The sequence below is a fragment of the Zootoca vivipara genome, chromosome 13, assembly GCF_963506605.1.
Source record: "Zootoca vivipara chromosome 13, rZooViv1.1, whole genome shotgun sequence".
In the NCBI taxonomy this organism is placed as follows: Eukaryota; Metazoa; Chordata; class Lepidosauria; order Squamata; family Lacertidae; genus Zootoca; species Zootoca vivipara.
In genome coordinates, this window is record NC_083288.1 from 8,956,502 (window position 1) to 8,982,787 (window position 26,286).

Genomic DNA, 26,286 nt, shown 5'->3' on the forward strand with positions numbered 1-26,286 from the left:
CAGCATATGCAATTAACCTGCCTTCTAGGTTGCCTCCAGCAGATAAACCAGAGCAGCACATGGAAACGCCGTTTACCTTCCCGCTATAGCGGTTCCTATTTATCTACTTACATTTTGATGTGCTTTCGAACTGCTAGGTTGGCAGGAGCTGGGACCAAGCAACGGGAGCTCACCCCGTCACAGGGATTCGAACCGCCGACCTTCTGATCAGCAACCCCTAGGCTCAGTGGTTTAGCCCACAGCGCCACCTGGGTCCCCTTAGTGTTTGTTACTGCTGATCAAAATTTAACTAGGTTTGGGGGCTACTTGTGTTATTACATTTCTTATCACTGGTTTAGGTTTTGGGGCTGCTTGGTGGACAGGAATATGGGCAAGAAGTAGAAGGGAGTAATTTTCTTTTCTTTTCAAACTGCCCTTCAACAAATAATAAGTTTCGGATCTTACTGGCTGGTGAAAGGCCTGTTTGCTCCATCTGTCTTCCAGCATTAGCTGGTTGGCGCTTGATAAGGGTTTTGGGTTGCCAAAGATTCTCTGGAAAAGCAGCAGCAGCAGCAACAACAACAACAGAGGAGGAGTTATGAGGGCCACTCAGAAACTGTGACAGTGAACAGATAAAAGGCGGTTTCCTTCTCCACCCTATCCGTGCTTATCCGGTCCCCTTCGGAGAAATACAGCAGCAGCCCTAGTGGCTTTAGCAATGCAAGAGTCTGGTAGCAAATTGCTTTGCTAGTCATATTCATTTTATATTGGTCATTCCCGTTTGCTGTAATTCCACCAGGGGTGCTAATGATGGGAGGGTCAAAGCACACGGTTTGCATGCAAAATGTCCTCTCCCCAATCCCCAGTAGCTGCATGCAGGGCTGGAAAAGATGCCAGTCTGAAACTCTGTCGGTCCAAATATTGGCAATATGGTGCTGGATGAGCCAATGGTCTCACTTGGTACAAGGCAGGCATCCCCAAACTGCGGCCCTCCAGATGTTTTGGCCTACAACTCCCATGCTTACCTTCCAAGTCCCGGATTGCAGAATCTGGGACCGGCAGCCGTGTGACACCGGAAGTTGCGTCGACGTAACTTCCGGTGTCGCTTTGCCCTTTTCTATGGGCACCAAAAATGGCCGCCGCTGGCTTCGAAAGTCGCTTGTACGCATGTCAGGAAGTGCGTCGACGCAACTTCCGGTGTCGCTCCGCCCATCTATGGGCACCAAAAATGGCCATCGCCGACACCAGAAGTCGCGTCTATGCACTTCCGGACATGCGTAGATGCGACTTTTTAAGCCGGCCGCGGCCATGTTTGGTGCCCATAGACGGGCAAATCGGACAGAAAAAAAATGGCCGCCGGCAGGAGAAAATAACGGAGAAAAACGGGAGACGAAGTGATACGGGGGACCACCGGGAAAAGGTAAGTAAAAACGGGGGTTTCCCGGGGAAAATGGGGTACTTGGCAGCTATGCTCCCATGATCCCTAGCTAACAAGACCAGTGGTCGGGGAAGATGGGAATTGTAGTCCAAAACATCTGGAGGGCCGAAGTTTGGGGGTGCCTGGTACAAGGCATCTCCCCATGTCCCTATGATGGCGGGATTCTACTACAGTATTCCTCATGCCTGCAACAGAATTTTTTTCTCCAGTGAAAAAGCTCCCCTCTGCTTGCCTTTCCCCCTTTGCAGAGCTAGCAGGTGAGTTTAGGGCAGGCATAGGCAAACTCAGCCCCTCCAGATGTTTTGGGACTATAACTCCCATCATCCCTAGCTAACAGGACCAGTGGTCAGGGACGATGGGAACTGTAGTCTCAAAACACCTGGAGGGCCGAGTTTGCCTATACCTGGTTTAGCGGGATGAATCACAGAAGGAAAATTGTCAAAACCGTATCCCAGAGCATGGGTAGGCAAGCTAAGGCCCGGGGGCCGGATGTAGCCCAATCGCCTTCTAAATCCGGCCCATGGACAGTCCAGGAATCAGTGTGTTTTTACATGAGTAGAATGTGCCCTTCTATTTAAAATGCATCTTTGGGTTATTTGTGGGGCATAGGAATTCGTTCAATTCCCCCTCCCCAAGGTCTGAGGGACAGTGGACCGGCCCCGTGCTGAAAAAGTTTGCTGGCCCCTGTCCCAGAGAATTACCTCTCTGAGCTGCAGGGCAGAGCATCCCCTACAGGGCTGTGAATGAGCAAAAAAAACCAAACAGCCAGATATCCTAATCAAGCCTCTAATGTTTCTGTCTGGCCCTCAGCCTGAGTGGGATTAAATTCAGAAACAGAATGCTGGTAGAGCCATTATATTCTGAATGATTCCCTGCACCAATTAAGGTTTGATGTAGGGACAAAACCGGGGGGGGGGGGAGAGAGGAGAGAGAGAGAGGCATATTGTTATGTTTCAAGCCACGGAAATACAGTAGCCGCTGTAATTTTCTGTGAAGTCTGTAACTTGAGACGTTGTCTTGCTGCTGCGGTGGCAGGCCCCCAGGGATGTCTGAACTGGTTTTTAAACCTAGGCATTGCCAAAATACAATCGAGATTTGCTTGATGACAAGCCTGTAACATTCTGTAATTGACAGAACGCATGCAAAGGGCAAGGCTGTCCAAGAAAACAGAGACAAGGCAGATATGTCTGCTTCGAGGGTGGAAAGACCTTGCAAGGAGCTGTCACGAACTGGCCGTTACTAAAATGCGCTGCAACTTATTGTTATCGGGACACTTATTTTCTCACATCTTCATTTCTGTACAGTAAAATGTCAAGATGGCTTTCTTTTCCTCTTACTTATTTTCCATAACCCCCCCCCCCAAAAAAATCACTGCTCTGGAGTGCTTTTCTTTTTATCTCTCTGCTTAATAAGGTTCGTATTTGCTGAGAAATTTAACCTGTGCTGACGTCGCAAGATTGAGCGTTGTGTTTGCTGAAGGCAGGGTGAAACTATTTGTGACACAGCTATTTCCCTGATCTAAAATTTGCCCTCCTAAACCTGCAATTTGAGCCTTCCTATTTTAACCCTGTGAAGCTAATAAGGGGTTTTCTGTTTTGTTTTGCAAGGCGTGGGGGGATTGAATCAGGGAAATACCATGGGAGAAAAGGATCAGACCCCCCCCCCTCTCCCAGTGCCAATTCCCTAATCAAAGCTTACAGTCTCCTACAGCTGCTTTGAAGTTAAAACAAATAAACAAGCTGAATGCATGTGGAAAATTCTGGTCATGCCTTGTCTGGCCCTTCCATTCCAGATATGGCATTTAGTGGTTCTCCCCAGTCGCACAATGGCAGCAATAGATGCTATTATTTAAAAATTCTTCTCTTTTCTCTTTTATTTTCTCTGCTCTGTGGATCCCATCCCGTAGCTTTCGGATATCTCAAATTGGGGTTTTTTTTTTAATGTAAATGTAACCTCTGGTTCATTTGAGCACATTGAGAAATGACAGTACAGTAAATGTTTTAAATGGAACGACACCTTGCGCAAATGGAAAAGGCCACCGGCACAAATTTTAGCATACATGTGTGCTTTTATCCAGTTATAAGGAACCTTGCTTCTCCGGCTGAAACTTTGTAGTACAGCCGTACCTTGGTTCTTGAACAGAATGCGTTCCGGAAGTCCATTCGACTCCCGGAACTGTTCAAAAACCAGGGTGCGGCTTCTGATTGGCTGCAGGAGCAGCCACGCCCGACGTTCAGCTTCCGAAAAATCGCCCCAAAACCGGAACACTCACTTCCAGTTTTTGATCGTTCGGAAGCTGAAACGTATTAGTTCCGAGGCGTTTGGCATCCAAGGTACGACTGTATTCCCAAAGTGATTTCAATATTAATTTGCAACCTTCTACCAGCAGGTGCCACCAAACGATGGTTTGGGAAGGTGGGTCAGGGTGAAGAGTGTTGGAGAAAACGCCTGTGGTCAACTCACCTGCTGGCAGAGGGATCTATTCTAGACCTTTATTTACCAGGTCTTGGTGCACAAGCCGGTTTGGCAGGTAAGGAAGGGCAAAAGGGAAGGAAGAGACTTTGCAAGACAGAGGGAGGCAGGAGCAAAGGGTCAGCACAGAGGGTTCCCTCCCCACACGCTGATGACCTGTGAGCCCCAATGCATTCTCCTATTTTTAAATCAAACTTGAGCTTTTGTTTTAACCACTGAGCAAATTCTCTCGTGCAAAGTCTTTAAAAATGGGCAAAGGTGGTGTGAATTGCCCTTGTGATAATCTCTATCTATATGATGGGCATATACTAAAATCAGACAGCAGCCGTAACCAGGTGTTTTTATTATTCTGTTGAGAGAACACACTATCTATCGCCTTGCTGCTGCGGCTAATAATCACGTTTGCAATGCAGCGTTAAATCATGGGTTACTTATTATTTTTCACTTGTCCTTTTCTTTGCTAGAACTGTCCATCTGCCAAGAAGCACTTGTTTCTAGGCCCCCTCTCTCTCTAGCTGGTCCTAGGACAGGTGGTGCAGCAATAAAAATGCAAGCCCGCTTGCAAAGCTAAGCAGGGTTCCGTATGGTTTCAAACTGGATGGGAGACTGAGTGTTGAGATTTCCTGCATTGCAGGGGGTTGGACTAAATGACCCCCTGGGTCCCGTCCAACTCTACAATTCTATGATTCTAAGCACTTGCTACATTCAGGTTTTCCCTTGCTGTGTCTGAGGCAGGCATAAATGTCATAAAGCACGTTTCGTGATGTAATTTATATCCAGCCAAAGTTAAGTATTGAGTGGTAGTTGACAAAGTGAGTTTCTTTTCTGCTGCTTTTATATCGATTGAGATTAATGCGCCTGAACTCTCTGCTGCGTTATGCTGCAGAATTGGCACCAACATAGATATATTAAGACTTTCCTTTGGAGAAAGTCATTATGGGAGATGGTAGACTTGAGAGGCTATATGCTAAACTGCAACCAATACAATGCAACCGCCCTATGGCATGTGGGGAAACAACTGCCAGTCTCTAAATTCACACGTCATGGGTTAGGTAGCAAGGCACTCAAAACCACTTGCCCCTGTAACAACAGCAACCAGTTCTGATCTTTAACTGATGACAACCACCAGTACATGCTGCCCAAGAGGACTAAATTCTCGCTGTCCCAATCATAAACAAGATAATAAATGCTGGAAATGTAAAAAGCAAGAAGGAACCTTCTTCCACATGTGGTGGATGTGCCCCCAAGTGAGAGACTTCTGGGAAAAGTTTTATAATGAATTTAAAAAAGTGTTGAAAAACACCTTTGTTAAAAAACCAGAGGCCTTCTTACTTGGGATAACGGGAGATGAAATACCTAGGAAGGATGTTACTTTTTCTTTTTGTATGCCACAACAGCTGCAAGAATTCTACTTGCAAAGAATTGGAAGAATGAAGAATTACCAACAGTGGATGAATGGCAGAAGAAGTCGATAGAATTTATGGAACTGTCTGAACTGACTGGGAGACTCCGGGATCGGAGTGAAGTAGCAGTGAAAGAAGATTGGAAGAAATTTAAAATTTGTTTAAAGAATAAACGTATAATAGATTAGAATCAGTGGAAGTGAGGGAGATAAAATAGAGGTTGTAGATAATACAATGGTGTGAAATAAGTATTGATAGAAGTTAAGGACAATTTAATTAAGAAGCAAGATCTAGATAGAATATAAAAGGATAAGATATAAAAGATTAAAGAATTAAGGTATAGTTAAAGTAACAATTAGAATTTATATAAGATTTAGAGTTTACTACGGAGGATATGTAAAGAATCGCAGAAGGGGGTGGAATGAGGAAGTCAATAGATTGGAAATAAGGTTTATAGTTAGAATTTTTGTTTTTGCATTTTTGTATATTCTTGTTTTTTTTATTTTTTATGTTTTGTAACTCTCTTTGTGTGTTTTGTATTTTTGTATGTTTTGTTGTTTGAGAAAATCTTTAATAAATACATTTAAAAAACAAAAAAATTCTCGCTGTCCCAAATCCAATCTTATTTCTGGAAACAATGCTCACTTTCCACCATGGCTTGGTGGGCTGCTTTGAAATACTGGCTTAAGATCTCAGCATTTGGCCTGGGGAAGGGACTACTAACCAACGAGGAGTTTATCAGCCCATGGCTGAAAACTATGGCCAGAAAAGCCACCTCAATTGGACAGTCACCATCCCTTTTGTACCAGCTGGGCTACGATACCGCCCTTGTATCCCTGAGGCAAAGGCTTTGGGACATCTCACATAGCAACTGTGATCCACATCCAATGTAATCTGTGGCCCGGTAGCAGCTGGAATACAATACAGGCACAACTTTTAGTTAGCCTCATATCTTAGGAATTTGTCTGTACCCACCTATCGGCGTTTATTTACCAAAACTAGATTAAATGTATTTCCATCGGAAGTTCTAAATCAGGCATCCCCAAACTGCGGCCCTCCAGATGTTTTGGCCTACAACTCCCATGATCCCTAGCTAACAGGACCAGTGGTCAGGGATGATGGGAATTGTAGTCCAAAACATCTGGAGGGCCAAAGTTTGGGGATGCCTGTTCTAAACGGTAGACTGAGAGGCATCCCCTACCAGAACAGGCTTTGTTTATGTTCTCAGGATGTCGATTGGATGAACCATATCCTACTGCATTGTGGGCAGTATGGGCAAGCAAGGGATGAACTGATCAAGCCCTTACTAGCAAATTTGCCAGGAAAATCTGAAGCCTCCCGTATTAAATACCTTCTGGGGGATAGGTCAAATGATATTACACTGACCGCGGCAAAGTTTCTTTCGGAGGTCGCAAGAAACAAAGACCATCACGCTCTAGACATAACAAAATGACTACCTCGGTCTCTTTCGCCCGTTGTTTGGTTGTTTTAACTGTACCTTGTTTTGAAACTGTTTTGTGGGTCTATGGACCGCAATAAAGGTACTGTATTTGATTAAATTATCGCTGAGATGCTAAACCTGTGCCTAGGTCCTGGGATGTACCACATCAGACCGGAATTTGCCCTGCCACACACTTCCGCCCTCCAAATCCCTGCACCTGGAAAACCAGCTGCCGGGGAGGAGAATTCAAGCAGAATATTCTCCTTGATATACCAGTTTTCTATCTGCAGGTGACTTTTAAGCATGCCCCCACCGGAGCCCCCGCCTGTACCCTGAAGTGGTACAACTCAGGGGTGCACCAGTTCAGTAGGAAGCAGGTCATCGTCTCAAACCCCTGTGCCTTTTTGGCTGCAGTTTTCTGAAAATCCTAGGATTTGGCATGAGGATATTTTTGCAGGGACAGCAATACAGAGCTATAATATTCCCCCCCAGCATGCTCTGTTATACTAGGAGTCGCGGAAGGAAAGAAGGGAAGGTTTCTTCTAAGTTTCCCGTAAGAAAGACTTATCTGTTTATGATTGAGAGCAGCCTGCATTCTCTCCAAGTAATTAGATTGCATATTCTTGGAGTCACGCAGCCCTGTCGGTCTTGCGTAAATCACTCTCCATAGCTCTATAGTTCTGGGCAGCTGCTGCTTAGGAGATGACATCCCATCACCACATTAATAAGCTTCACTGCCAGGCCTATTTTATTGAGTTTACTGGTCTCTGCTTTCTGTCACCGGAAAGGCACTGTGCAAGCCATCCGATAACTCCGCTGGCAGGCTTGGCCTCGACCGCGATAGCACACAGCCTGTTTTTGTACGGTGTTTCCACTATGAATATGCATTCAAAAGCAGAGTGTGTAGCAAAAGCTATGGGGAAAGGGATGGGAAAATGCACTGGATAAGTGTGGGATAACAACTCCTTGGCACAGAATCGTCTAACCTTCCCACAAGCAAATCAGAATGAATGATCAATATATAGTTGACCCTCTTTTCTTTTGGCTAATGTTTTCTGCCACTGGGGAGGTGGTAATTCTGTTATGGATGTTTGTATGTATGTGATGCAATAAAAGGTTTGATGATGATGATGATGATGATGATGATATATAGTTGATGCTGTCTAACCTCCTTGCAAACTTTGTGCCAGGGTGGATAAAAAAAAAAAATCGGATTTTTTGATTTAAATCGATTTTTTTGATTTAAATTGGATTTTTTAAAATAAAATGCTTTTTGAGGAAAATATATTACCATCCAAAGGTTGTTCCATCATGAAATAAAGATTAGTTTTTAATTATGTAGAATAAGGTTGTATATGTTTAATTTTTGGGGTAAATAAATTCCATTAATCCATTCACAATGTCATGCTCTTCCAGAGGTTTTTGTAAGATTATTGGGCAGTTTCTCTGCCTACAAGATATTATCACAGATGCTTGGTTTACTTTTGCAGTTCGCAAAACTGAATTTGACTCAACAGAGATCACATGCCTCTTCTTCACAGCAAAAATGTTATAATATGAACAGAGTTGAGAAAAAGACCTTAATCCTATTGTTCTACAAACCTATGAATACAGAAACAACCCCTTCAGTGCTAAGTTTCAAGAAGTTCAGTGAATAGAATAGAAACAATATTTTCTGATTGTTTGGAGTGGACAGTATTTAAGTTTTTCATATATTGTTTTTGTTTAGCCAAATTAGTTAACAAACATGGATGTTTGTTTAAGCAAATAACATATGCTGTAATGTTATTGTTTCAGTTGAATAAATCTATTTAAATTGTTATTATTAAGGTAATGATTATTTTTCTCCTTCCTAAGTACAACAGTAAAGTTGTCCAAATATGAATTATTAACCTATTAAACTGGGGATAAAAAAACTAATATGAAAAGTTGCTATTCTAAAAATCTTCATCTACTTGCATATTAAAGTTATACCAGCAAGAATTAGTCTTTATGTAGAAAACTATGATTTAAATCAAGCCTTACTGACTAGTGATTTAAATCATGATTTAAATCGGTTTGATTTAAATCAAATCCACCCTGCTTTGTGCCAATAAATCAGGGTGTATGCTCAAATGAATAGGTTGCCTGAAGCACCCGTTGTCCTTGGTGGCTGGCATTTAAATTTTTGAGGACAGTGGTTGGACTGACTGGAAATAGAAGTGCAACCAACCTTCTTTCTTTTCATTCTCTGCTGGAATCCCTGTTGTGGTTTTTTTTGGGGGGGGGGTGTCCTCTGTGTGTGTGTGTGTTTTGTTTTTTGGGGGAATGGTGTATATTGCTTTCCTTATTATTTGTTTAATATTATTTTGGTGCTGAGCCCCCCCCCCCTCCATATGGTGATGGGGTGTTGCCTGTTTGTATTTCCCTTTGTTTTGGTGGTTTGGGGCATTGTGTGTGTTTTGCCAGTTTGAGCACTGCCTATCCTTCTTCTGTGAAATGGGTACATTTTTTTGGTGACCGTGACAGTTCCTTATATTGCATTCCTATGGGATTCGACTTGCAGTTTTTGCGTTCGGAACACATTAAATCCGTAAGTAGAGGTACCACTGTATTTCCAGAATGTGCTTCCCCTGACAGGGCCTGAAAAGATTGTGGAGCCCTGTTTCAGTCTGAGGGAAGTACTGACCTGAGAGACAGTATCGTCCTTCCACACAGTTCCCATTCTGTCCAAAGTGGCTTTAAAGGGATTGCTTCCCAACTGTTGCCAAACAAAGGAGACGGAATTGCACCTCTACTGACCCCAAGAACTCGGAGCAGGTGTATTGGACTGCACCAGCCCGTTACCTGGCGGATATCCACTATGTGGAATACCGCAGATTACTTGCTGCGGCTAGACTGAATGTCCTTGATTCGGCGGTTTTGAGGCGAAGATTTGGAAGAGTCCCATACGGTCAGAGAATGTGCCATTGTGCCTTGGGTGAGGTAGAATCCACAGAACACATTTTACTGAGTTGTCCCTTTTATAATGATTTAAGGCAGTATCTTATAGCCCCATATTTATCTCAGTTTAGTTCCCAACTAAGAGAACGGCAGGCAGCATATTTGCTAAACAAGCCCACTGGGAAAATAACCTTCTCAGTGGCTAAATTCTTCTTCCTGGCGCTCAAGTGTCGGAAACGTATAATCGAATGTCTTGATGTGGGTTACCTGTAGGAGGTTTAGTAGCGCGGTCATACCCCATTTATGTATCCCTCTGATGCCTTCAGTTTTATATTTTTATATTTGTATTGAGAAATCTTTTTTCCTTCTGACTATCGGTCGAATAAAGTATATTGATTGATTGACCCCAAGAACTCAAGAAACCAGCTGTATAGCGGGGAACTCCAAAAAGAACTGTAAAAGCAAACGTTTTGGGTCCTCGAGTGGGCTCAAAAGCCACGCTGCTAAATGTTGAACTTATTATTGAATGATTATTCTTTTCATGTCACCACAGTGCCCTCAGGTCCCAGCAGCCAGGCTTCCGATTCCTGAAATTGTCTAGTTTGCTGTCACCCGCCTGTACATTAAAGCAGCAACAGGGCACTAGTTCGGAATTCAAACTCATAATGAGGCAACTGGCTCATTTTGTAGCTTTTCATCTCAGCATGAGCTTTGATCTCATTAAGACAACAGTTCCATAGCATCAAATCCTTCTAAATTATTCTTCGCCACCCTGCTTTTCAAAATGGAGTGTTTGTTTCTTAAGGCACGCTTGTCTTGCGTTTAACAAGCATGAGGAAAAGAAAATGCCTTAACAGTTAAATCTCAGTTGCAGTCCACAGGGATTTGAAGAACCATTATCCACAAAGGGGGGGGGTGGACCCACAACTAGTCATCTAAGGTTTTTTTTAAAAAAATAGCAATGGATTTCTTACAGGGGTCAAAGCAAAGCGCCACACTTTTTTTTCTAGTGGGAACCAGAATAGATCCAGAATTATTAATTACAGTGGTACCTCGGTTTACAAACTTAATCTGTTCCGGAAGTCCGTTCTTAAACCGAGGCGCCCTTTCCCTAATGAGGCCTCCCACCACCGGTGCCCTTCCACCGTTCGGCTTCCGTTCTTAGACCGAGGTAAAGTTCGCAAACCGGGACACCACTTCCAGTTTTGCGGAGTTCGTAAACTGAATCGTTCGTAAACAGAGCTGTTCTTAAACCTCCTGGCAAATAGAAGGGGAAATAATGGAGGCAGTGAGAGATTTTACTTTCTTGGGCTCCTTGATCACTGCAGATGGTGACAGCAGTCACGAAATTAAAAGACGCCTGCTTCTCGGGAGAAAAGCAATGACAAACCTAGACAGCATCTTAAAAAGCAGAGACATCACCTTGCCGACAAAGGTCCATATAGTTAAAGCTATGGTTTTCCCAGTAGTGATGTATGGAATTGAGAGCTGGACCATAAAGAAGGCTGATCGCTGAAGAATTGATGCTTTTGAAATATGGTGCTGGAGGAGACTCTTGAGAGTCCCATGGACTGCAAGAAGATCAAACCTATCCATTCTGAAGGAAATCAGCCCTGAGTGCTCACTGGAAGGACAGATCCTGAAGCTGAGGTTCCAATACTTTGGCCACCTCATGAGAAGAGAAGACTCCCTGGAAAAGACCCTGATGTTGGGAAAGATTGAGGGCACAAGGAGAAGGGGACGACAGAGGACGAGATGGTTGGACAGTGTTCTCGAAGCTACGAACATGAGTTTGACCAAACTGCGGGAGGCAGTGGAAGACAGGAGTGGCTGGCGTGCTCTGGTCCATGGGGTCATGAAGAGTCGGACACGACTAAACAACAACAACAACCACAACCACAACCACTGTATTGCTCAGTGATGAGAGTTCATTCTAGACGATGCTGGTATCTCATTTATGTACAGGGCATGTGAACACATGCACGGTTTCTGCAGGAAACAGCTGTCCCTATGTAAAACTAGCGGGGGGGACGGACGGCTATGGTGGCTGAGTGGCTAAGAGTGTGCATATATAGCAGGGAACCATTTTTCTCTGTGTATAGAGGAATACGTCTCTGTGTGCAGCAGTGACAGGTGAGAAGGCCAACACCACGAATATAGTGTTTTGCTTTGGGCCCATAGGAGTCAGGTTACCTGTTTAATAATTTTTATGCCTCTCCCTCTAGCATCAAGGCGGAAGTCTACAGAAGCCGCGCCAAAGCCCAGCGACAACAGGAGTGTGTCAACAGACAACCAAACACAACAGTGAAACTGACAACAGGCTACAAGCACCCATTGCAAATTCTACCACAGATGAGAAACGTTGCACCATGGGATCACAGAACTGGCTCACAGAATTATAGAGTTGGGTCGCCTAGTCCCGTGGTTCCCAACGTGGGGCACAGGCCCCCAAAGGGGGGGCAATCTGATTTTTAAGCGGGGCAATTCGAGAATGAGTTATTAACAGTGAATGGCCTTTTAGGCTTCCTGCACGTGAATAGGAGTTCACTTTTTGAATAACCAGAATTATATGTCACCAGGGGGCGGGGGCATCAAGATTTTAGAGATGCTTAGGTGGGGTTTTCCAAAGAAAGGTTGGGAACCACTGGCAAGGCAGGAAACTTGTACAGTAACGCTGAAACACCTGTAAAATTAAAACATATTCTGCCAAGGGGCTGAAAAGATGTCAAGAGGTGATGGCAGGTGACCCCTCCCCCAAAAAAACACCCCCCTGAGGAATTGCTACCCATCTCACCTCAATATAGAGGGATATAATCTTGGGTAGACTTGGGATTCCAGTCACTAACTCTCTCTCTATATACAGTTGTACCTCTACTTACGAATAACTCTACTTATGAATGTTTCTACTTATGAATGGAGCTCCGTCCGCCATCTTGGATGCGGTTTAGATAGGATTTTTTCTACTTACGAATTTTTAGATAGGGTTGCTTCGACTTACGAATTTTTTCTCCCAATGCATTCCTATGGCATTCGACTTACAATTTTTTTCGACTTACGAATGTGCGTTCGGAACGCATCAAATTCGTAAGTAGAGGTACCACTGTATATAACATGTTTATATGTTTATTGGTTTATATGTATGTTAATTTTTATAATATATATATATATATATATATATATACACACATATATACACACACACACACACACACACACACACACACACACACATTGCAACATAGTTGTGCAGGGGGTGGAACAGGCTATCTTTGAGGAAATGTGATGATTTTTTTTTAACTGAACCTGGAAGTCATCGGTCAGAAATGGAAGGAGGGAAGGCCCATTGTTCCACAGCGCTACAGGGGTCAGAAGGATCACACCTGCACAGATGGAAAGAAGATTCTGGACCAACCAAAGATGAGTGGCAGATTAAACTTAACAGGAGCAATAAGGAAGCCAGAGGAGAGAAACTTTTATCAGAGACTGAGGCGAAATTGTAGATTATTTGAAATGCCATTGTACGCACCAAAGTTCATTAGCAGGATTAACTTAAACCAAACAGTTAAAATGAAACTTAAAAGGAAACCAACGAGTAGTTAATAATTGGAGTAATGAAGAAAATGCAGTGTTATAAATTAAAATAAAATAAAAAACCGCAAAAGGGGAGGGGGGGAGTCAAAATATTTTTGTTTATTGCAATATTGGATTTGTATTGTTGTCAAAATATTTTTTAAGGGAAACTGAGAAAGGAAACTGAGAAATTATAAATATAATTTTAAAAAACCACATGCATACACCCATTCCTTAGGAGCAGTCATGTGCAATGCCAGCTGAGCTATTCTGCACTCCACTCCTGTCTTCTAAACTCTCTCCCCGGGAGACTGAGTCCCAGCCAGACACCCTTTCATTCTCTTGGGCTTTGATAAAGGCTTGCGTTGTTTTCTGATTGTGCTTTTATTTATTATGTTTATCCAAAGGTTTGTAAATCTGCTCTGAAAGATGATACTGAAGTGCAATATATGAAGCGTTTTTTAATAAAAGAAAAAACGAAACGAAGAGGTACGGTACCATTGCTACGTTTCATTTCTCCCACTTCAGGCAAGTCACAACTGACTAGATGCAGTCAGAGCCAGGCTTCCTAAATCAAGAAGGAAAGAAATATCTATTTGCCCTCCATAAAATTAAGGTAAAAAAAATAAAAAAATCTTAAGATCATGGTGAAAGGAGAAAATACGCAAAGCCTTGGGTCAGTAGGTTGCCCTGCTGATCTCATAAACGCTCACTAAAAGGTAAGACTTATAGCCAATAGACCAGGGGTCAGCAAACTTTTTCAGCAGGGGGCCGGTCCACTGTCCCTCAGACGTTGTGGGGGGCCGGACTATATTTTGAAAAAAAAAAATGAACGAATTCCTGTGCCCCACAAATAACCTAGAGATGCATTTTAAATAAAAGGACACATTCTACTCAGGTAAAAACACCAGGCAGGCCCCACAAATAACCCAGAGATGCATTTTAAATAAAAGGACACATTCTACTCATGTAAAAACATGCTGATTTCCGGACCGTCCGCGGGCCGGATTTAGAAGGCGATTGGGCCGCATCCAGCCCCCGGGCCTTAGTTTGGAGACCCTTGCAATAGACTCAACCGCCCAGGTAATTAGGGGCAAGGAGGAAAGTTCTCATTCCTTTTCACTCAAGCAAGATTCACAAAAGGCTAAGCTGTCCTTAAAGCGGCCTGCAATTTCCTTGGTGAATTTTGGACCTAGAAAGTTACAGGATAACTAAGGAAGAATTGCATGGTGCCAAAAGTCATTCAGTATGCAGAGGCGGCTACAAACTCGGGTGGAGAGCAACAAACGGCTGCTGCATCTTACAAGTAACTGAGTTGAAGCTAAACCCCCAAAAGGGATCCAAGTTACCTCTTTTTAACTATTCAAAAGTCTAGGGGAGAAAGATTAAAATGCTATTTTGGATTGCAAGGGGATGGCTCTTTGCAAAATAACTTGATTATTTAGAAAACCAAAAACAATAAGAAAATTGAAGTAGGGAGGGACCCGGAGGAACATCTAGTCCAGCCCCTGCATTGCAGGAATATGCAGTTGCCCCATGCAGGGATTCGAACCTGCAACCTTGGCATTATCAGCACCATGCTCAAACCAACTGAGCTATCCAGGCTGACATAGCTGAAGGTGCAACCATTTCACTGCACACTTTGTCAGGTGCATGAAAAGTTATCAAATGGATGGGGGACTGCGTGTCGAGATTCCTGCATTGCAGGGGGCTGGACTAGATGACCCTCCGGGGTGGGGGGTCCCTTCCAACCCTACAGTTCTGTCCTTCACCAGCAGGTGTCTATACACACATCATGGTAACAAGAAAAAAAAGGAACCGGATCTCCAACAAAGCCTAAAGGACAGAGTGATCCACTCACAGCAGTTGATTAACTGAGAGGAAGATTTGACAAAGGGCCATACAGGCTGTTGTACTGTCAGGAACTGTGCTCCGAAGCAAAGCACGAGGTTCAAGTGAGCTTGCAAAATACTTTGTGACAGTGGAAGCTGCTGGATACCTTTCATCAAGCTGGGCTTGTCCCAAGACTCGCTTAAAAGTCCCAGGTCCCCAGGTTGTTTTGTACAACAATAAATACTGCAGGAACAAAGGAAAGGGCAAATTATCACAAATTATGTCAACAAGCAGAAAAGCCTTTCTGTTTCCAGGCAACCACAAAACCACGGAACAACAAGCATCAGAATTGGGAGACGCCGCCTGCCATTGCTGTCGAAAGAAAGCGGGCACACTGGGAAAACGAAAAGCACAGCTTGAAGAGAGCTTGCAGCCCCAAACAAGACCAGCGACTTGTTTTGAGCGAGCTGCTTCCGACTAACTGTGTTTAGCTAAATTGTAGAGTGTGAGGAAGACTCTACAGTGCAAGTATGGCCCTCTTGACAACAAGAACATGGTTAGCCTGGGGAAACGTAGCAGGAAAACCAATGAAGTGGAATATTGTGGGGATGGTCCAGTATTAATCCATTTGCTGGCATCCGTCTGTCTCAGGAGACAATGGAGTCTGCCTCCGGGGGTGAAGCAGCACTGAAGCGACCTCCCTGGGGCGCAAGTCTGGGCAGTGTGTCTGGAGGTCCTGGGCTGCCCAGATGACAAGACCCACCCCTTCTCGTCCTTACTGCTGTGGTTCAAAGGAAAGCAGAGCAAGACATTTGGCACCTGCTTGGCTGCAGGAGTTGCCCAAATTCCTTCTTTTACACATCCGTTAAAGATCCCGGCCTTGCCTCTCTCTGACGCTGCGGCAGTTCTGCCAACCAGCCACCAAGGCTTCATCCATCTCCCAACCTCCCTTCAAGAACAAAATCTTGTACTGAGTTACTCTGTAATGGCAATTCTCCGAGTCGTATGTTGAACATTTTGACCTTCTGCTGTAACACTGGCTGCTTTCAATTATTTACTGGATGTTGTAGGTAGGCCAATATATCTATCTGCTGTTTCTTAAGGGGAAAAAACATCTCCTGGTTGCGTACTTTGTACTGTGGCAGTCACCTTCAGTGAGCAATGGAATTTTACTATTTTTGGACCCTGAAAGCAAATTGCTTTGGTGACGGCAACTGACCTGATAAACTGTGCGAAACTTCCAATACAAAGTGAACCATTCTTTTAGTACTGCTTGGGAGCAAACTCCATTTCTGGGGCTGGCTGGCCTGAACTACTCCAATACAGTGGCATCTTGGTTGTCGAATGGCTTGGCTCCTGAACAAACTGGCTCCCGAATGCTGCAAACCCAGAAGTGAGTGTTCCAGATTGCGAACATATTTCGGAAGCCAACGTCCAACTGAGTGCAGGAAGCTTCTGCAGTCAATCGGAAGTCACAACTTGGTTTTCGAACGGATTAGGTTTGATAACCAAGGTACCACTGTAAAGGTAAAGGTACCCCTGACCGTTAGGTCCAGCCGCAGATGACCCTGGGGTTGCACGCTCATCTCACTCTATAGGCCGAAGGAGCGGGCGTTTGTCCGCAGACAGCTTCCAAGTCATGTGGCCAGCATGACTAAGCTGCTTCTGGCGAACCAGAGCAGTGCACGGAAATGCTGTTTACCTTCAGACCAAATAAATTTTGCCCTCTCTTAGTTTTCCTGTGACTTGGAAGAACCCCAGCCTGTGGCAGCCAGCCTGCTTCCCTCTAAAATTGCATGCTTCAAAGAAGTACAGAAAAGCCCAATAAAATGGTACTGAGAACTTGAAGTCAGCTTAAAAAGGTAAAGGTAAAGGGACCCCTGACCATTAGGCCCAGTCGTGACCGACTCTGGGGTTGCGCGCTCATCTCGCATTATTGGCTGAAGGAGCCGGCGTACAGCTTCCAGGTCATGTGGCCAGCATGACAAAGCCGCTTCTGGCACAAGCCCTAGGCTCAGTGGTTTAGACCACAGCGCCACCTGCATCCCACTGCCACCTGCGTCCCATAACCTATAGATCAGTGATGAGCAACCTTTTCAGCTTGGTGTGTCAAAATTCGCCAAAAAACTGAGCATAACTCGGGTGGTGTGTCACTTCAAGAAAAAAACCCATAATTTCACGATATTTAGAGTTTAAATAACAAAAATGTATAATTGTAATATATCTGTATTGAATAAACCAAAAACTAATTATTTAACTTGTTTTTTTTTTAAAAAAAATTACTTTTTTTTAAAAAAATAATTACCTCCCCATACACACACTGACTGAGCTACTCTCACAACGGCTACCAAGCCAATACTTAGCCACGAGAGAAGGAGGAAGGCAATGAGGCTCAGCAGAGGCTGCAGAAAAATTCCCTCCGAAGGCAGGGGGTGTTCCTCCCTGGGATGTTGGCAGGAAGCACAGAGGGTTTGAATGCTGCTGCGCCAGCCTAAACAGTTGTCAAACCCGCCCGCCCCCCCCCCAAGCCGGCCCTATTGGCCAGCCAAGAGGCTCGGCACGGCAGCAGGGCTAGGCTGGAGCAGGGGGCCGAAACACGCCTCCCTGCTGAAGCGGATCCCGTTTGCAAAGTCTCCCCTCTTGGAAGAGGAGAGATCTTTCCGCTGCCGGCCGGAGATCGCCGCGTGTCACTGGAAATGGCTCCGCGTGTCAGTGTCATAGGTTCGCCATCAGAGCTATAGATTCATCCTATTGGATGAATTTGCCTAAATCTGTTCCTGCTTCCCCTCAACATTTCTTCTTTTTCATAACTTTTTTGGCTCATGCAAACCTTGATGAAGGATGAACAACTAAACCCCACAACACTGCAGTGCCTCCCACGAATACCAGGGAAACCTTTTCAGCAACTCCTTGGACTTCTGAGATTTCCGCAGGTGTTGCCTGCACACACTGTACTTTCAAGCACACTGCTCCATAAGGGTTAGGTGTGCTTTAAAAGGTGGGGTGAAGACTGCAGTCCTATACACACTTACCTGAGGATACATTACACTGAACTCAGTGGAACTAGCTTTTGAGTCAACTAAGCATGGCGCTTTGGGCTAAACCACTGAGCCTAGGGCTTGCTGATCAGAAGGTCGGTGGTTCGAATCCCTGTGACGGGGTGAGCTCCTGTTGCTCGGTCCCAGATCCTGCCAACCTAGCAGTTCGAAAGCACGTCAAAAATGCAAGTAGATAAATAGAGACCGCTCCGGCGGAAAGGTAAACAGCATTTCCGTGCGCTGCTCTGGTTTTTCCAGAAGTGGCTTAGTCATGCTGGCCACATGACCTGGAAAAACTGTCTGTGGACAAACGCCGCCTCCCTTGCCCAGAGTCATCTGCAACTGGACTTAACTGTCAGGGGTCCTTTACCTTTACCTATAGGTTACGGTTGATGTTGGGAAAGATGGAGGGCACTAGGAGAAGGGGACGACAGAGGATGAGATGGCTGGACAGTGTTCTCAAAGCTACGAACATGAGTTTGACCAAACTGCGGGAGGCAGTGGAAGACAGGAGTGCCTGGCGTGCTCTGGTCTACGGGGTCACGAAGAGTCGGACACGACTAAACAACAACATAGGTTACAATTCAGCTTTCCCAGCATGAAATCTCTACGAAACAAAAAAAGTGGTGGCGGGGACACGGTGCCAAAGGGAATGGGGAACCCATGTGTACACAAAAGGATTACCAAAGAAACTTGAAGGGAAACGGGACAACTTGGGTACAAACTTATTTTTTTAGCTCATGGAATACAGTCTACACAGCTCTGTTTGTGCTGCTGTACTATGCCTACCCTACGTGATGAAGAGTTGAATGTTGTTTGCCTGCTATTTCTGGGTGATGTTGTGACTACTACTGTCAACCAATTACGGAAATAATGCAGTGCAATGCTAATATTTTATGTTAGGATTTACTCATGTTTTCTCAGAAGTACACTAAATAGGGAGTTACAGAATGGTAGTCACCTAGTCCAACCCCCTTCAATTTCCAAACTCTAAAATGTCATGATTCTAAAAGGGATTTATTTACAGTTTTATGGTTTGGTATGGTGTGGTATTTATATGGTTACAGTATATGGCATTTGGTATGTTGCTATGTTTACGTATACATTTTAAAATAGCCTAATGAATATTTTGAAAACTGATCTGGGTTTAGGAAGGATAGGATATTTTCAAAATCGAAAACGTATCGTTGTAGCCACACAAGGAAATAAGCTGGCTGTGGCACCGATCCATGTATAAATGGAATAAACAGCAGCTAAGTGAGAGTTTGCCACCCAATTAATACTTGACACACAGCCAATCCTGGCTTTTCCACTAACACACCAAAACAATAGGTGCATTTGCAAATATATGTTGGACGCAGTCACATTTTTTAGATGTAGGCTTTTACGAAAGTTATGAAATAGCCCTCTGCTATTAATGACTGCACCCCCCCCCCCAGCTGAACTTTTCATAGGTATACAACTCTGACACTTCATGGAAGGGAAAATTAGGGAGTTTTTTTTTAACCCTTTGCTTCTTAGTTGCTATTCCATGACATGGGGGCAGCCAACTTACCTATACCTACCTAACAGAGACGAAATAAATCATAGTGTCCATTGCAATTTCCTGCGTAAAACTCTGGGCAGGGAACATACCCTTTGCTCCATATTCTTGCTCTCACTGCCGGCCTCTCCAACAAGAGAGCCACCTTTGCAACGCTTACGTTTCGGTTTCCCACACCACCTCTCCTCTTTCTCCGCCAAATATTTGACTTAAAGTAAGTGCCCCACCCCCGCCCACGAGGACACGCACGCACCCTCCTTCGAGGAACCCGGAGAGATGATGGGCCTGGGCAAATTCACTCCAAACCATTCCTTCGAATGCAAACCATCGGCTTCTAAATATTGCCCTGTTCACTGGCATCCCCCGGCCCTCTTTACTCGCAAGTAAGCGCCACCTGGTTCCAGTGTCCCATACTTTCAAGCGCAAGTGCTTAGTGACTGCAGCCCGATCGAACCAAAAACGTTGCGCTTGGAAATCTGGTCCTCGCGCTCTTTGGGGGAAAGGAAAGGTGCGCGCATTGGTAAAGAAACCCACATTTCCCCCGGGGACCTCCAGACGGCTCCTTCCACTGAGTTTATTTCTGGTCTCTGCCGCCCCCCTCGTGCGCTTCCAAGCCGGTACCAACGCCTCCCAACAGCGCAACGCTCCCTGCCTACCCAAGAAAGCAAGTCGCGTCGCCTTCTGCGCGCCTCTCCCCCTCCTAAGGAAAAGCGGGGTTAAGGACGGCAAGCCTGATTTTTTGAAAAAGAGAGGGAAGGCTCGGAGCGCGCTGCTGCGTTTCCAGCCCCCGCCATGCTTACCTGCCGCCGTGACAGCGAGGAGGAAGGCGGCGAGCGCCCGGCCACCCCGGTGCGCCATGGCGCGCGCCCTGTTGCGCACGGGGGGACCGCGGCGCCGGGAGGGTGGGGAGCTTTGGCGCCCCGCTTGGAGACAGCCGGGCACGGAGCGCGCGCGCCTTGGCGGGCAGAGGAGCTGCTGCGATCCGGAGCCGGCGGCACTTCCTCCGGCTGCTCTGAGGAGCGCGCGTCTTCCTCTCTCTCCTTTCCTTCCTCTCTGGTCCGGAGCTGCTGGTGCTGCAGTGCAACGCCTCCTCTCCTCCTGCTCCTCCTCCCTTCCCCGGGACTCGTCCGCTGACTTCTCGCCTCCCCTTTCGCCGCCGCCGCCGCTGCAGCCGGCCCTCGCTCGGCCTCAGGGCGGCCCCTGCTGGGCGTTGCGCGAAGGCTTAAGCGCCGCGCTCGCCTGTCGGAAGCCCCATGGGAACCTGGAGAGGGGAAAGGAGACGCCAGGCGTCGAGAGGAGCAGAACCATCTTCCCAAGCGCAAGCGGGCTTCTCTTTGTCCCACAATGCCCCGGGCCCTGCCCACTGGATTGATTGATTGATTTTCTATGCCGCTTTTCATTCAAATAAATGTCAAAGAAGCTTACAAACAATAGAATCATAGAATCCAAGAGATGTAGAGTTGGAAGGGGATCATAGTCCAACCCCCCTGCAATGTAGGAATTTGCAGTTGTTATTTATGCTGATAATAATTTAGTAATGATTTAGTATAATGGTTGAGGGTGATTTCTCTTTAATTTTCATTTGATGATATTTTGATATTTTATTGTGTATTATTATATTCTAATAGGTTATTGAATCAAAATAAATAAAAAATCATTCAGTAGCACCTTAAAGACCAACCAAGTTTTTATTTTGGTATGAGCTTTCGTGTGCATGCACACTTCTTCAGGTATCTGACGCTACATCTCCTCCGCCTGTTCCCATGTATTTCTATGGGTTGACCGGAAGAATCTATTGTGATGGCTCGCTGTGCTCCAATCAATAGTCACTCTTGAACAGTGTCCTTAGCGGTTGTGTACTGATTATTACAACAGTATTCCAAAGTCTTTCCATTCACTTACCACAATGTTTTCCAAACCAAATCAGCTGTAACCAGGATTTAAAACCACTACTGATGAGAGAGAGTGTTTCTATTGATGATACTTAAATCCATGAGAAAAGAAACCAGTCATGAGTCAGATTTCTTTTATTTTATAATATACTTTATTATAATCTGTGTATAAAATTTATCAAATAACTGTGCCAGGTCGGGACGCTTCAAGGCTCTTTCACTTTCCTTAAGGGTCCCTCCTGCCTGGGTGTTTAGCTGAAAAACAGGAGAAAAAGGGAAATGGTCAAGGACAATGGGAGTTGTAATCGAGCATCACCTGTAGGAGGGCCCCAGTTCCCCAAACCCTCTTATTAGGGTCCACTTTTTCCCCTTCATCTTACCTGCGCCTTTTGGGGGAGGTTTCGGCAGCAGCTGCATCGGTGTGAACAAGAGATCCTGCAAGAAAGAAGGGATCATTTAAGCAGGGGAGAACTCAGCACTAAGGGATGCTTCCCCCTGTCCCATTATCTCCTTCCCCCTGTCCCATTACCTCAGAGAAATGTATTCTCCGCCTGGGCTCCAGTCCCTCCCGGGATGCGGCGGCTCCCAGGCTGAGTCGTTCCCTCGCTGCAAAGAAAACAGAGACATCAGCAGGCGCCTGGCTCCCAGCCACGCTAGCCCCAGTTTAGGGCAGGAGGGTGGGGGACCTGGGAAGGGAGCATTTCCTCCTACCTGATCTTATTAATGCTCCCCACTTGGCCTCCGTACGGGCGTCTCCCGGCCGGCCTAGCACAGAAGCAGCAGCCAAAGTTTCCTCCCTCTCTGAAATAACTTCAGATGATGTTTTAATGGGAGGAAACTTTGGCTGCTGCTTCTGCGCCAAACCGGGCCGGGAAGGAGCCATGCCCGTACGGAGGGGGGGCAGTGGGGCAGCACTGCGAGGGAACGCAGCCGGGAGCCGCCGGGATGTTATTTGGTTCCTCATCCCGGGAGCTGGACCTGGAGCCTCATGCCTGGAGAAATAAGGAGAAATATGGGATAAGAAGGCAAATAAAGAACCTGAAATGCAATGTATTTCTTTCACCTTTTGAGATTTCATAAGATTTCTCAATCTGGCTCTGTCGGGTGTTAATGTTTGGGGGGCATCATTTCTAAAGGAGGAGGAGGAGGAGGAGGAGGAGGAGGAGGAGGAGGAGGAGGAGGAGGAGGAGGAGGAGGCGAGAATAAGCACAACATGCCCTTGTTTGAGATCTAGGTGGTCCTGGACAGCTATAAGCCTAAATTGAAGCCCACCATCATGGCAGACTACACTAAAATAGTAAACTGAAGCCCAAACATGGAGAACTCTCTATTTCCCAAAATATTTAGGTATGGACTAGTAGGCTGGTATAGATTCTGTTCCCCAAGGCAATAGCCGGGGGGGGGGGGAGAGAAGTGGACCACCAAGAAACACTTCCGGTAAAACTACAGGAATCTCTCTAAATCAGGCCTTCCTCCTCCTGCTGGCAATCCCCACCCCTAGCAATGGGAGACCCACTTCTTCCCCCGGTCCAGTTCCACACACCACGTCCGCTTCTGTCGGAACGAAGGAAGGACGTATGGGGAGGGAGGAATTCTGGGATTCATCTCCACAGAAGCATTCCCAAGCAGAGCCCGATTGCCCAATGGGCAGAGCAGGCCTATTTGGCCTATGGCCCCTGCAACAACGGATCACCATAAATACTCTTTGTTTTAGTATTTTGTAAAATAAAAGGCGTATCACAGCATACCTGCACACTTGCGGTTTCCCCCTGGCACCGCTGGGCTGCTGCTGGTGGGGGGGGTGAGGGTGGGGGTGGGCTGGAGCCTTCACCTTTCCTGCCAAACCATGGCCCTGGGAGAGACGAAGGACATTGTATTTTCCTGGCATAAGCATCCACTCTAGGGCACCGGGGGTCCCCAATTATTTTCTTCTGGGACACAGCCCCCTCAATACTCCCTCCACCACCCCCCGTCTGCCTTCCCAGCTCCCTCCCGCCCTGGCTGCTGCCCCCCCCCCAGCCACATCCCTCCTTCTCCTGCGTGGCACAGAGCAACTCAGAAGCGGAGCAGGGGAAAAGGGGTCAACGGAGGCACAGCCCGACCCCTGGCTTAGAAACGGGGGTGGGGCGAGGGGCTGGGGTGAGACAACCTGCTTTCCCCCCCCCCCCAGCCCTATTTGGCACATGTGGGGAATGGATTCCCTATGGAATTAACATACCACAACTTCGAAGGAGGGTTTATCAGTGGCCCTGCGCCATAGGAGTCGCTGGGGCCTTCTACTCAGAGGAGCTGGGAGACAGAAAGGAAGACAAAAGCAGAGGAAGTTAGCAAACAGTTATTCATAAGAGAGAGAAAATATCACCCGGGGACCAAGCTATCCTTTTTTTTTTTGAAGTAATATTTATTTATTTTCTTCATCAAACAGAAACGTTTACAATTTTACATCTTTACACTTTCCAGTCCACATTTTCGACCCTCCTTTCTCAACAAAAAAGGAGAAAGGTAGGGGAAAGGAAAAAAAGGAAACAAAACAAAACAAAGGAGAAAAAAGAATAACAAATGATAGCAATAAAAAATAAAAAGACTTCCTGTTATCTCCCTCAGCATACTCTTTTCCTTTATCGAATGTATATACAATCAGTGCTATTTCTTTTTACCAGTAGTTTCACATTCCTGTTGCTTTAAACATCCTTTTTTCTACTAATCAGCTCAAGTTCCTTCCCATTTTTACTCAAACACTATCATTTGTTAGCCTGCCAAGCTATCAACAGCTCAAGGCAAGCCAGGGAGCCAAGCTACATGCATCAATGACGGGTGATAATAATAATAATAATAATAATAATAATAATAATAATAATAATAATAATAATGAGCTCCTCTTACCTTCACATTTCTTGTTTGCCATTTTCGATGGGCAGACTGTCACCATCATCTGACAGGCATCCCTCTTGCAGGGCAATTTAAGGCTTTCTTGAAAAATGGCACTTTGTGACATCAGCTGGCAAACAGGCAGCTGAATTAAGAAAAATAAAATCAGGGGTTCAAAATGTGCTGGGATGAGGCCACTGTGGGTCAGGCCAGAGGGTGCTGTTGGCATGTGTGGTTGTGCCTCCCCTGGTTCTACATCTTGCTCCCCTGCCCGTTCCTTTAGCTGCTTGATGGAATCATAGCATGGTAGAGTTGGAAGGGATCCCAAGAGTCATCTGGTCCAACCCCAGCAATGCCAGGATCCTGCCCACTGCTAGCCCTGGCTGGGCTACAAACTCCGACCATCTTCTTACCAGCCATGGGGTGGAGAAAGGGGAGAGAGAAAGGTTTTGCTCTCTGTCCCTCAGGACATGGATGTGAGAGCCACGCCATGCAGCCCGGTCAAGATCTCAAGAGCCGTCACAGGGAGGAAGGACGACGCTTGATTTCTCCTGCTCCAGATGCCCTCAGGACCCGTAGCCATGGCTTCAAGCTACAAGAAAGGAGATTCCGACAACTTCAGGAAGAACTTTCTGACAGCGGTGAAAACACTACGTTTTCGGCGCCCTAACCCACGGGGTCAGGATTCCGCCAAAAATCTGCCAGCGTCTGATTCACTCCAAAGTGGTGCCAAATGTGGGGGGGGGGAGAGGGGCTCTGCAACGTTTGGCGGTGAAAACTTTACATTTCAATGTGCAGCACAAAATAAGCTCACTGGCTCTTGCTCAGCAGCACTGGTTCCAGACTTTGGGAGTTGGGGGGTGTAGACATAGGACTGGATCTAACTAATAACTGATGTTTACCCTTGTATTTCTGTAACAACGGATTTATATGTATTTCTGGGTATGCAAACCAGCTGATAAAGCTGATAAAAAGGGGCAGAAGGAGAGCAGACCAGGGGCTCCAGGGGATTTAAAGGGAGAGACTGCATCAAGAAAACCAAAGTAATTAGAGAGAGAGTGAAATTTAAAATGCCTCCCAAAAGCGATAAAGGTGTTAAAGCACCAGCCACAGGTGCATGCCATTAAAATATATGCAGAAGGGCCAAAGGGAACTTGGATGGTGGAAGAAATTAGAAGATCAGGGATTCTATAAATTAAAAGATAAGTTTGACGAAGAAGGGAATTAAATTACAAAAAAAGCTCTTTTAGAAAAAAATAGGAAAACAATATTGGCTGAAAGTAGAAAGACTTTATGATTTAATAAAAACAGGAAGAGCAGAGGAGACAATGAAGACAGAAATGAAAATAGATATGGTGCTGAACAAAAGACAAATAATGGAGAAAGGGGAGCAGGGCTGATATATAAACTGATATAATACCTCCCCCACACCATCTGACTATATATAAGTGTCTGGGGACTTCTGCTTCAGTGTATCTGAAGAAGTGTGCATGCACACAAAAGCTCATACCTATGACAAACTTAGTTGGTCTCTAAGGTGCTGCTGGAAGGAATTCTTTTATTTTGTTTCGACTACGTCAGACCAACACGGCTACCTACCTGCAATATAAACTGATGATAAAAGACATAGACAGATTGACGAGGATAATCCAGATTAAATGGGAGCAGGAACGTATGATTCATTCAAACACAGCACAAGAAACGATGAAGAATATAAACAATATCAAAATAGAAAAGTATAAGGAATTAAGTAGAATTTTTTTACTAAAATGGTATAGCACCCCGGCACAAATGGCGTACATAGTGAAAGGATTTAGCCCCAGATGCTGGCATTGCGGTCGCAAAGAAGGATTCTATTCACATATGTGGTGGGAATGCAATCTGGTT

The 26,286-nt window shown here is 45.5% G+C and overlaps 1 protein-coding gene and 1 non-coding gene across 2 annotated transcripts in view; both read right to left on the minus strand.

The window, feature by feature from the left end:
• PARM1 (prostate androgen-regulated mucin-like protein 1) overlaps nt 1-20,765 on the minus strand; it is a 34,866-nt gene extending 14,101 nt beyond the window's left edge. Inside the window, exon 1 of the mRNA XM_035101853.2 lies at nt 20,440-20,765. Within this exon, the coding sequence (XP_034957744.2) occupies nt 20,440-20,497 (58 nt within the window). The 5' untranslated portion in view covers nt 20,498-20,765. The remainder of the gene's footprint in view (nt 1-20,439) is intronic.
• TRNAI-GAU (transfer RNA isoleucine (anticodon GAU)) lies at nt 14,756-14,830 on the minus strand. Its single transcript has one exon. It is a non-coding gene; the product is annotated as a tRNA-Ile (tRNA).
• Nucleotides 20,766-26,286: the final 5,521 nt, after the last annotated feature.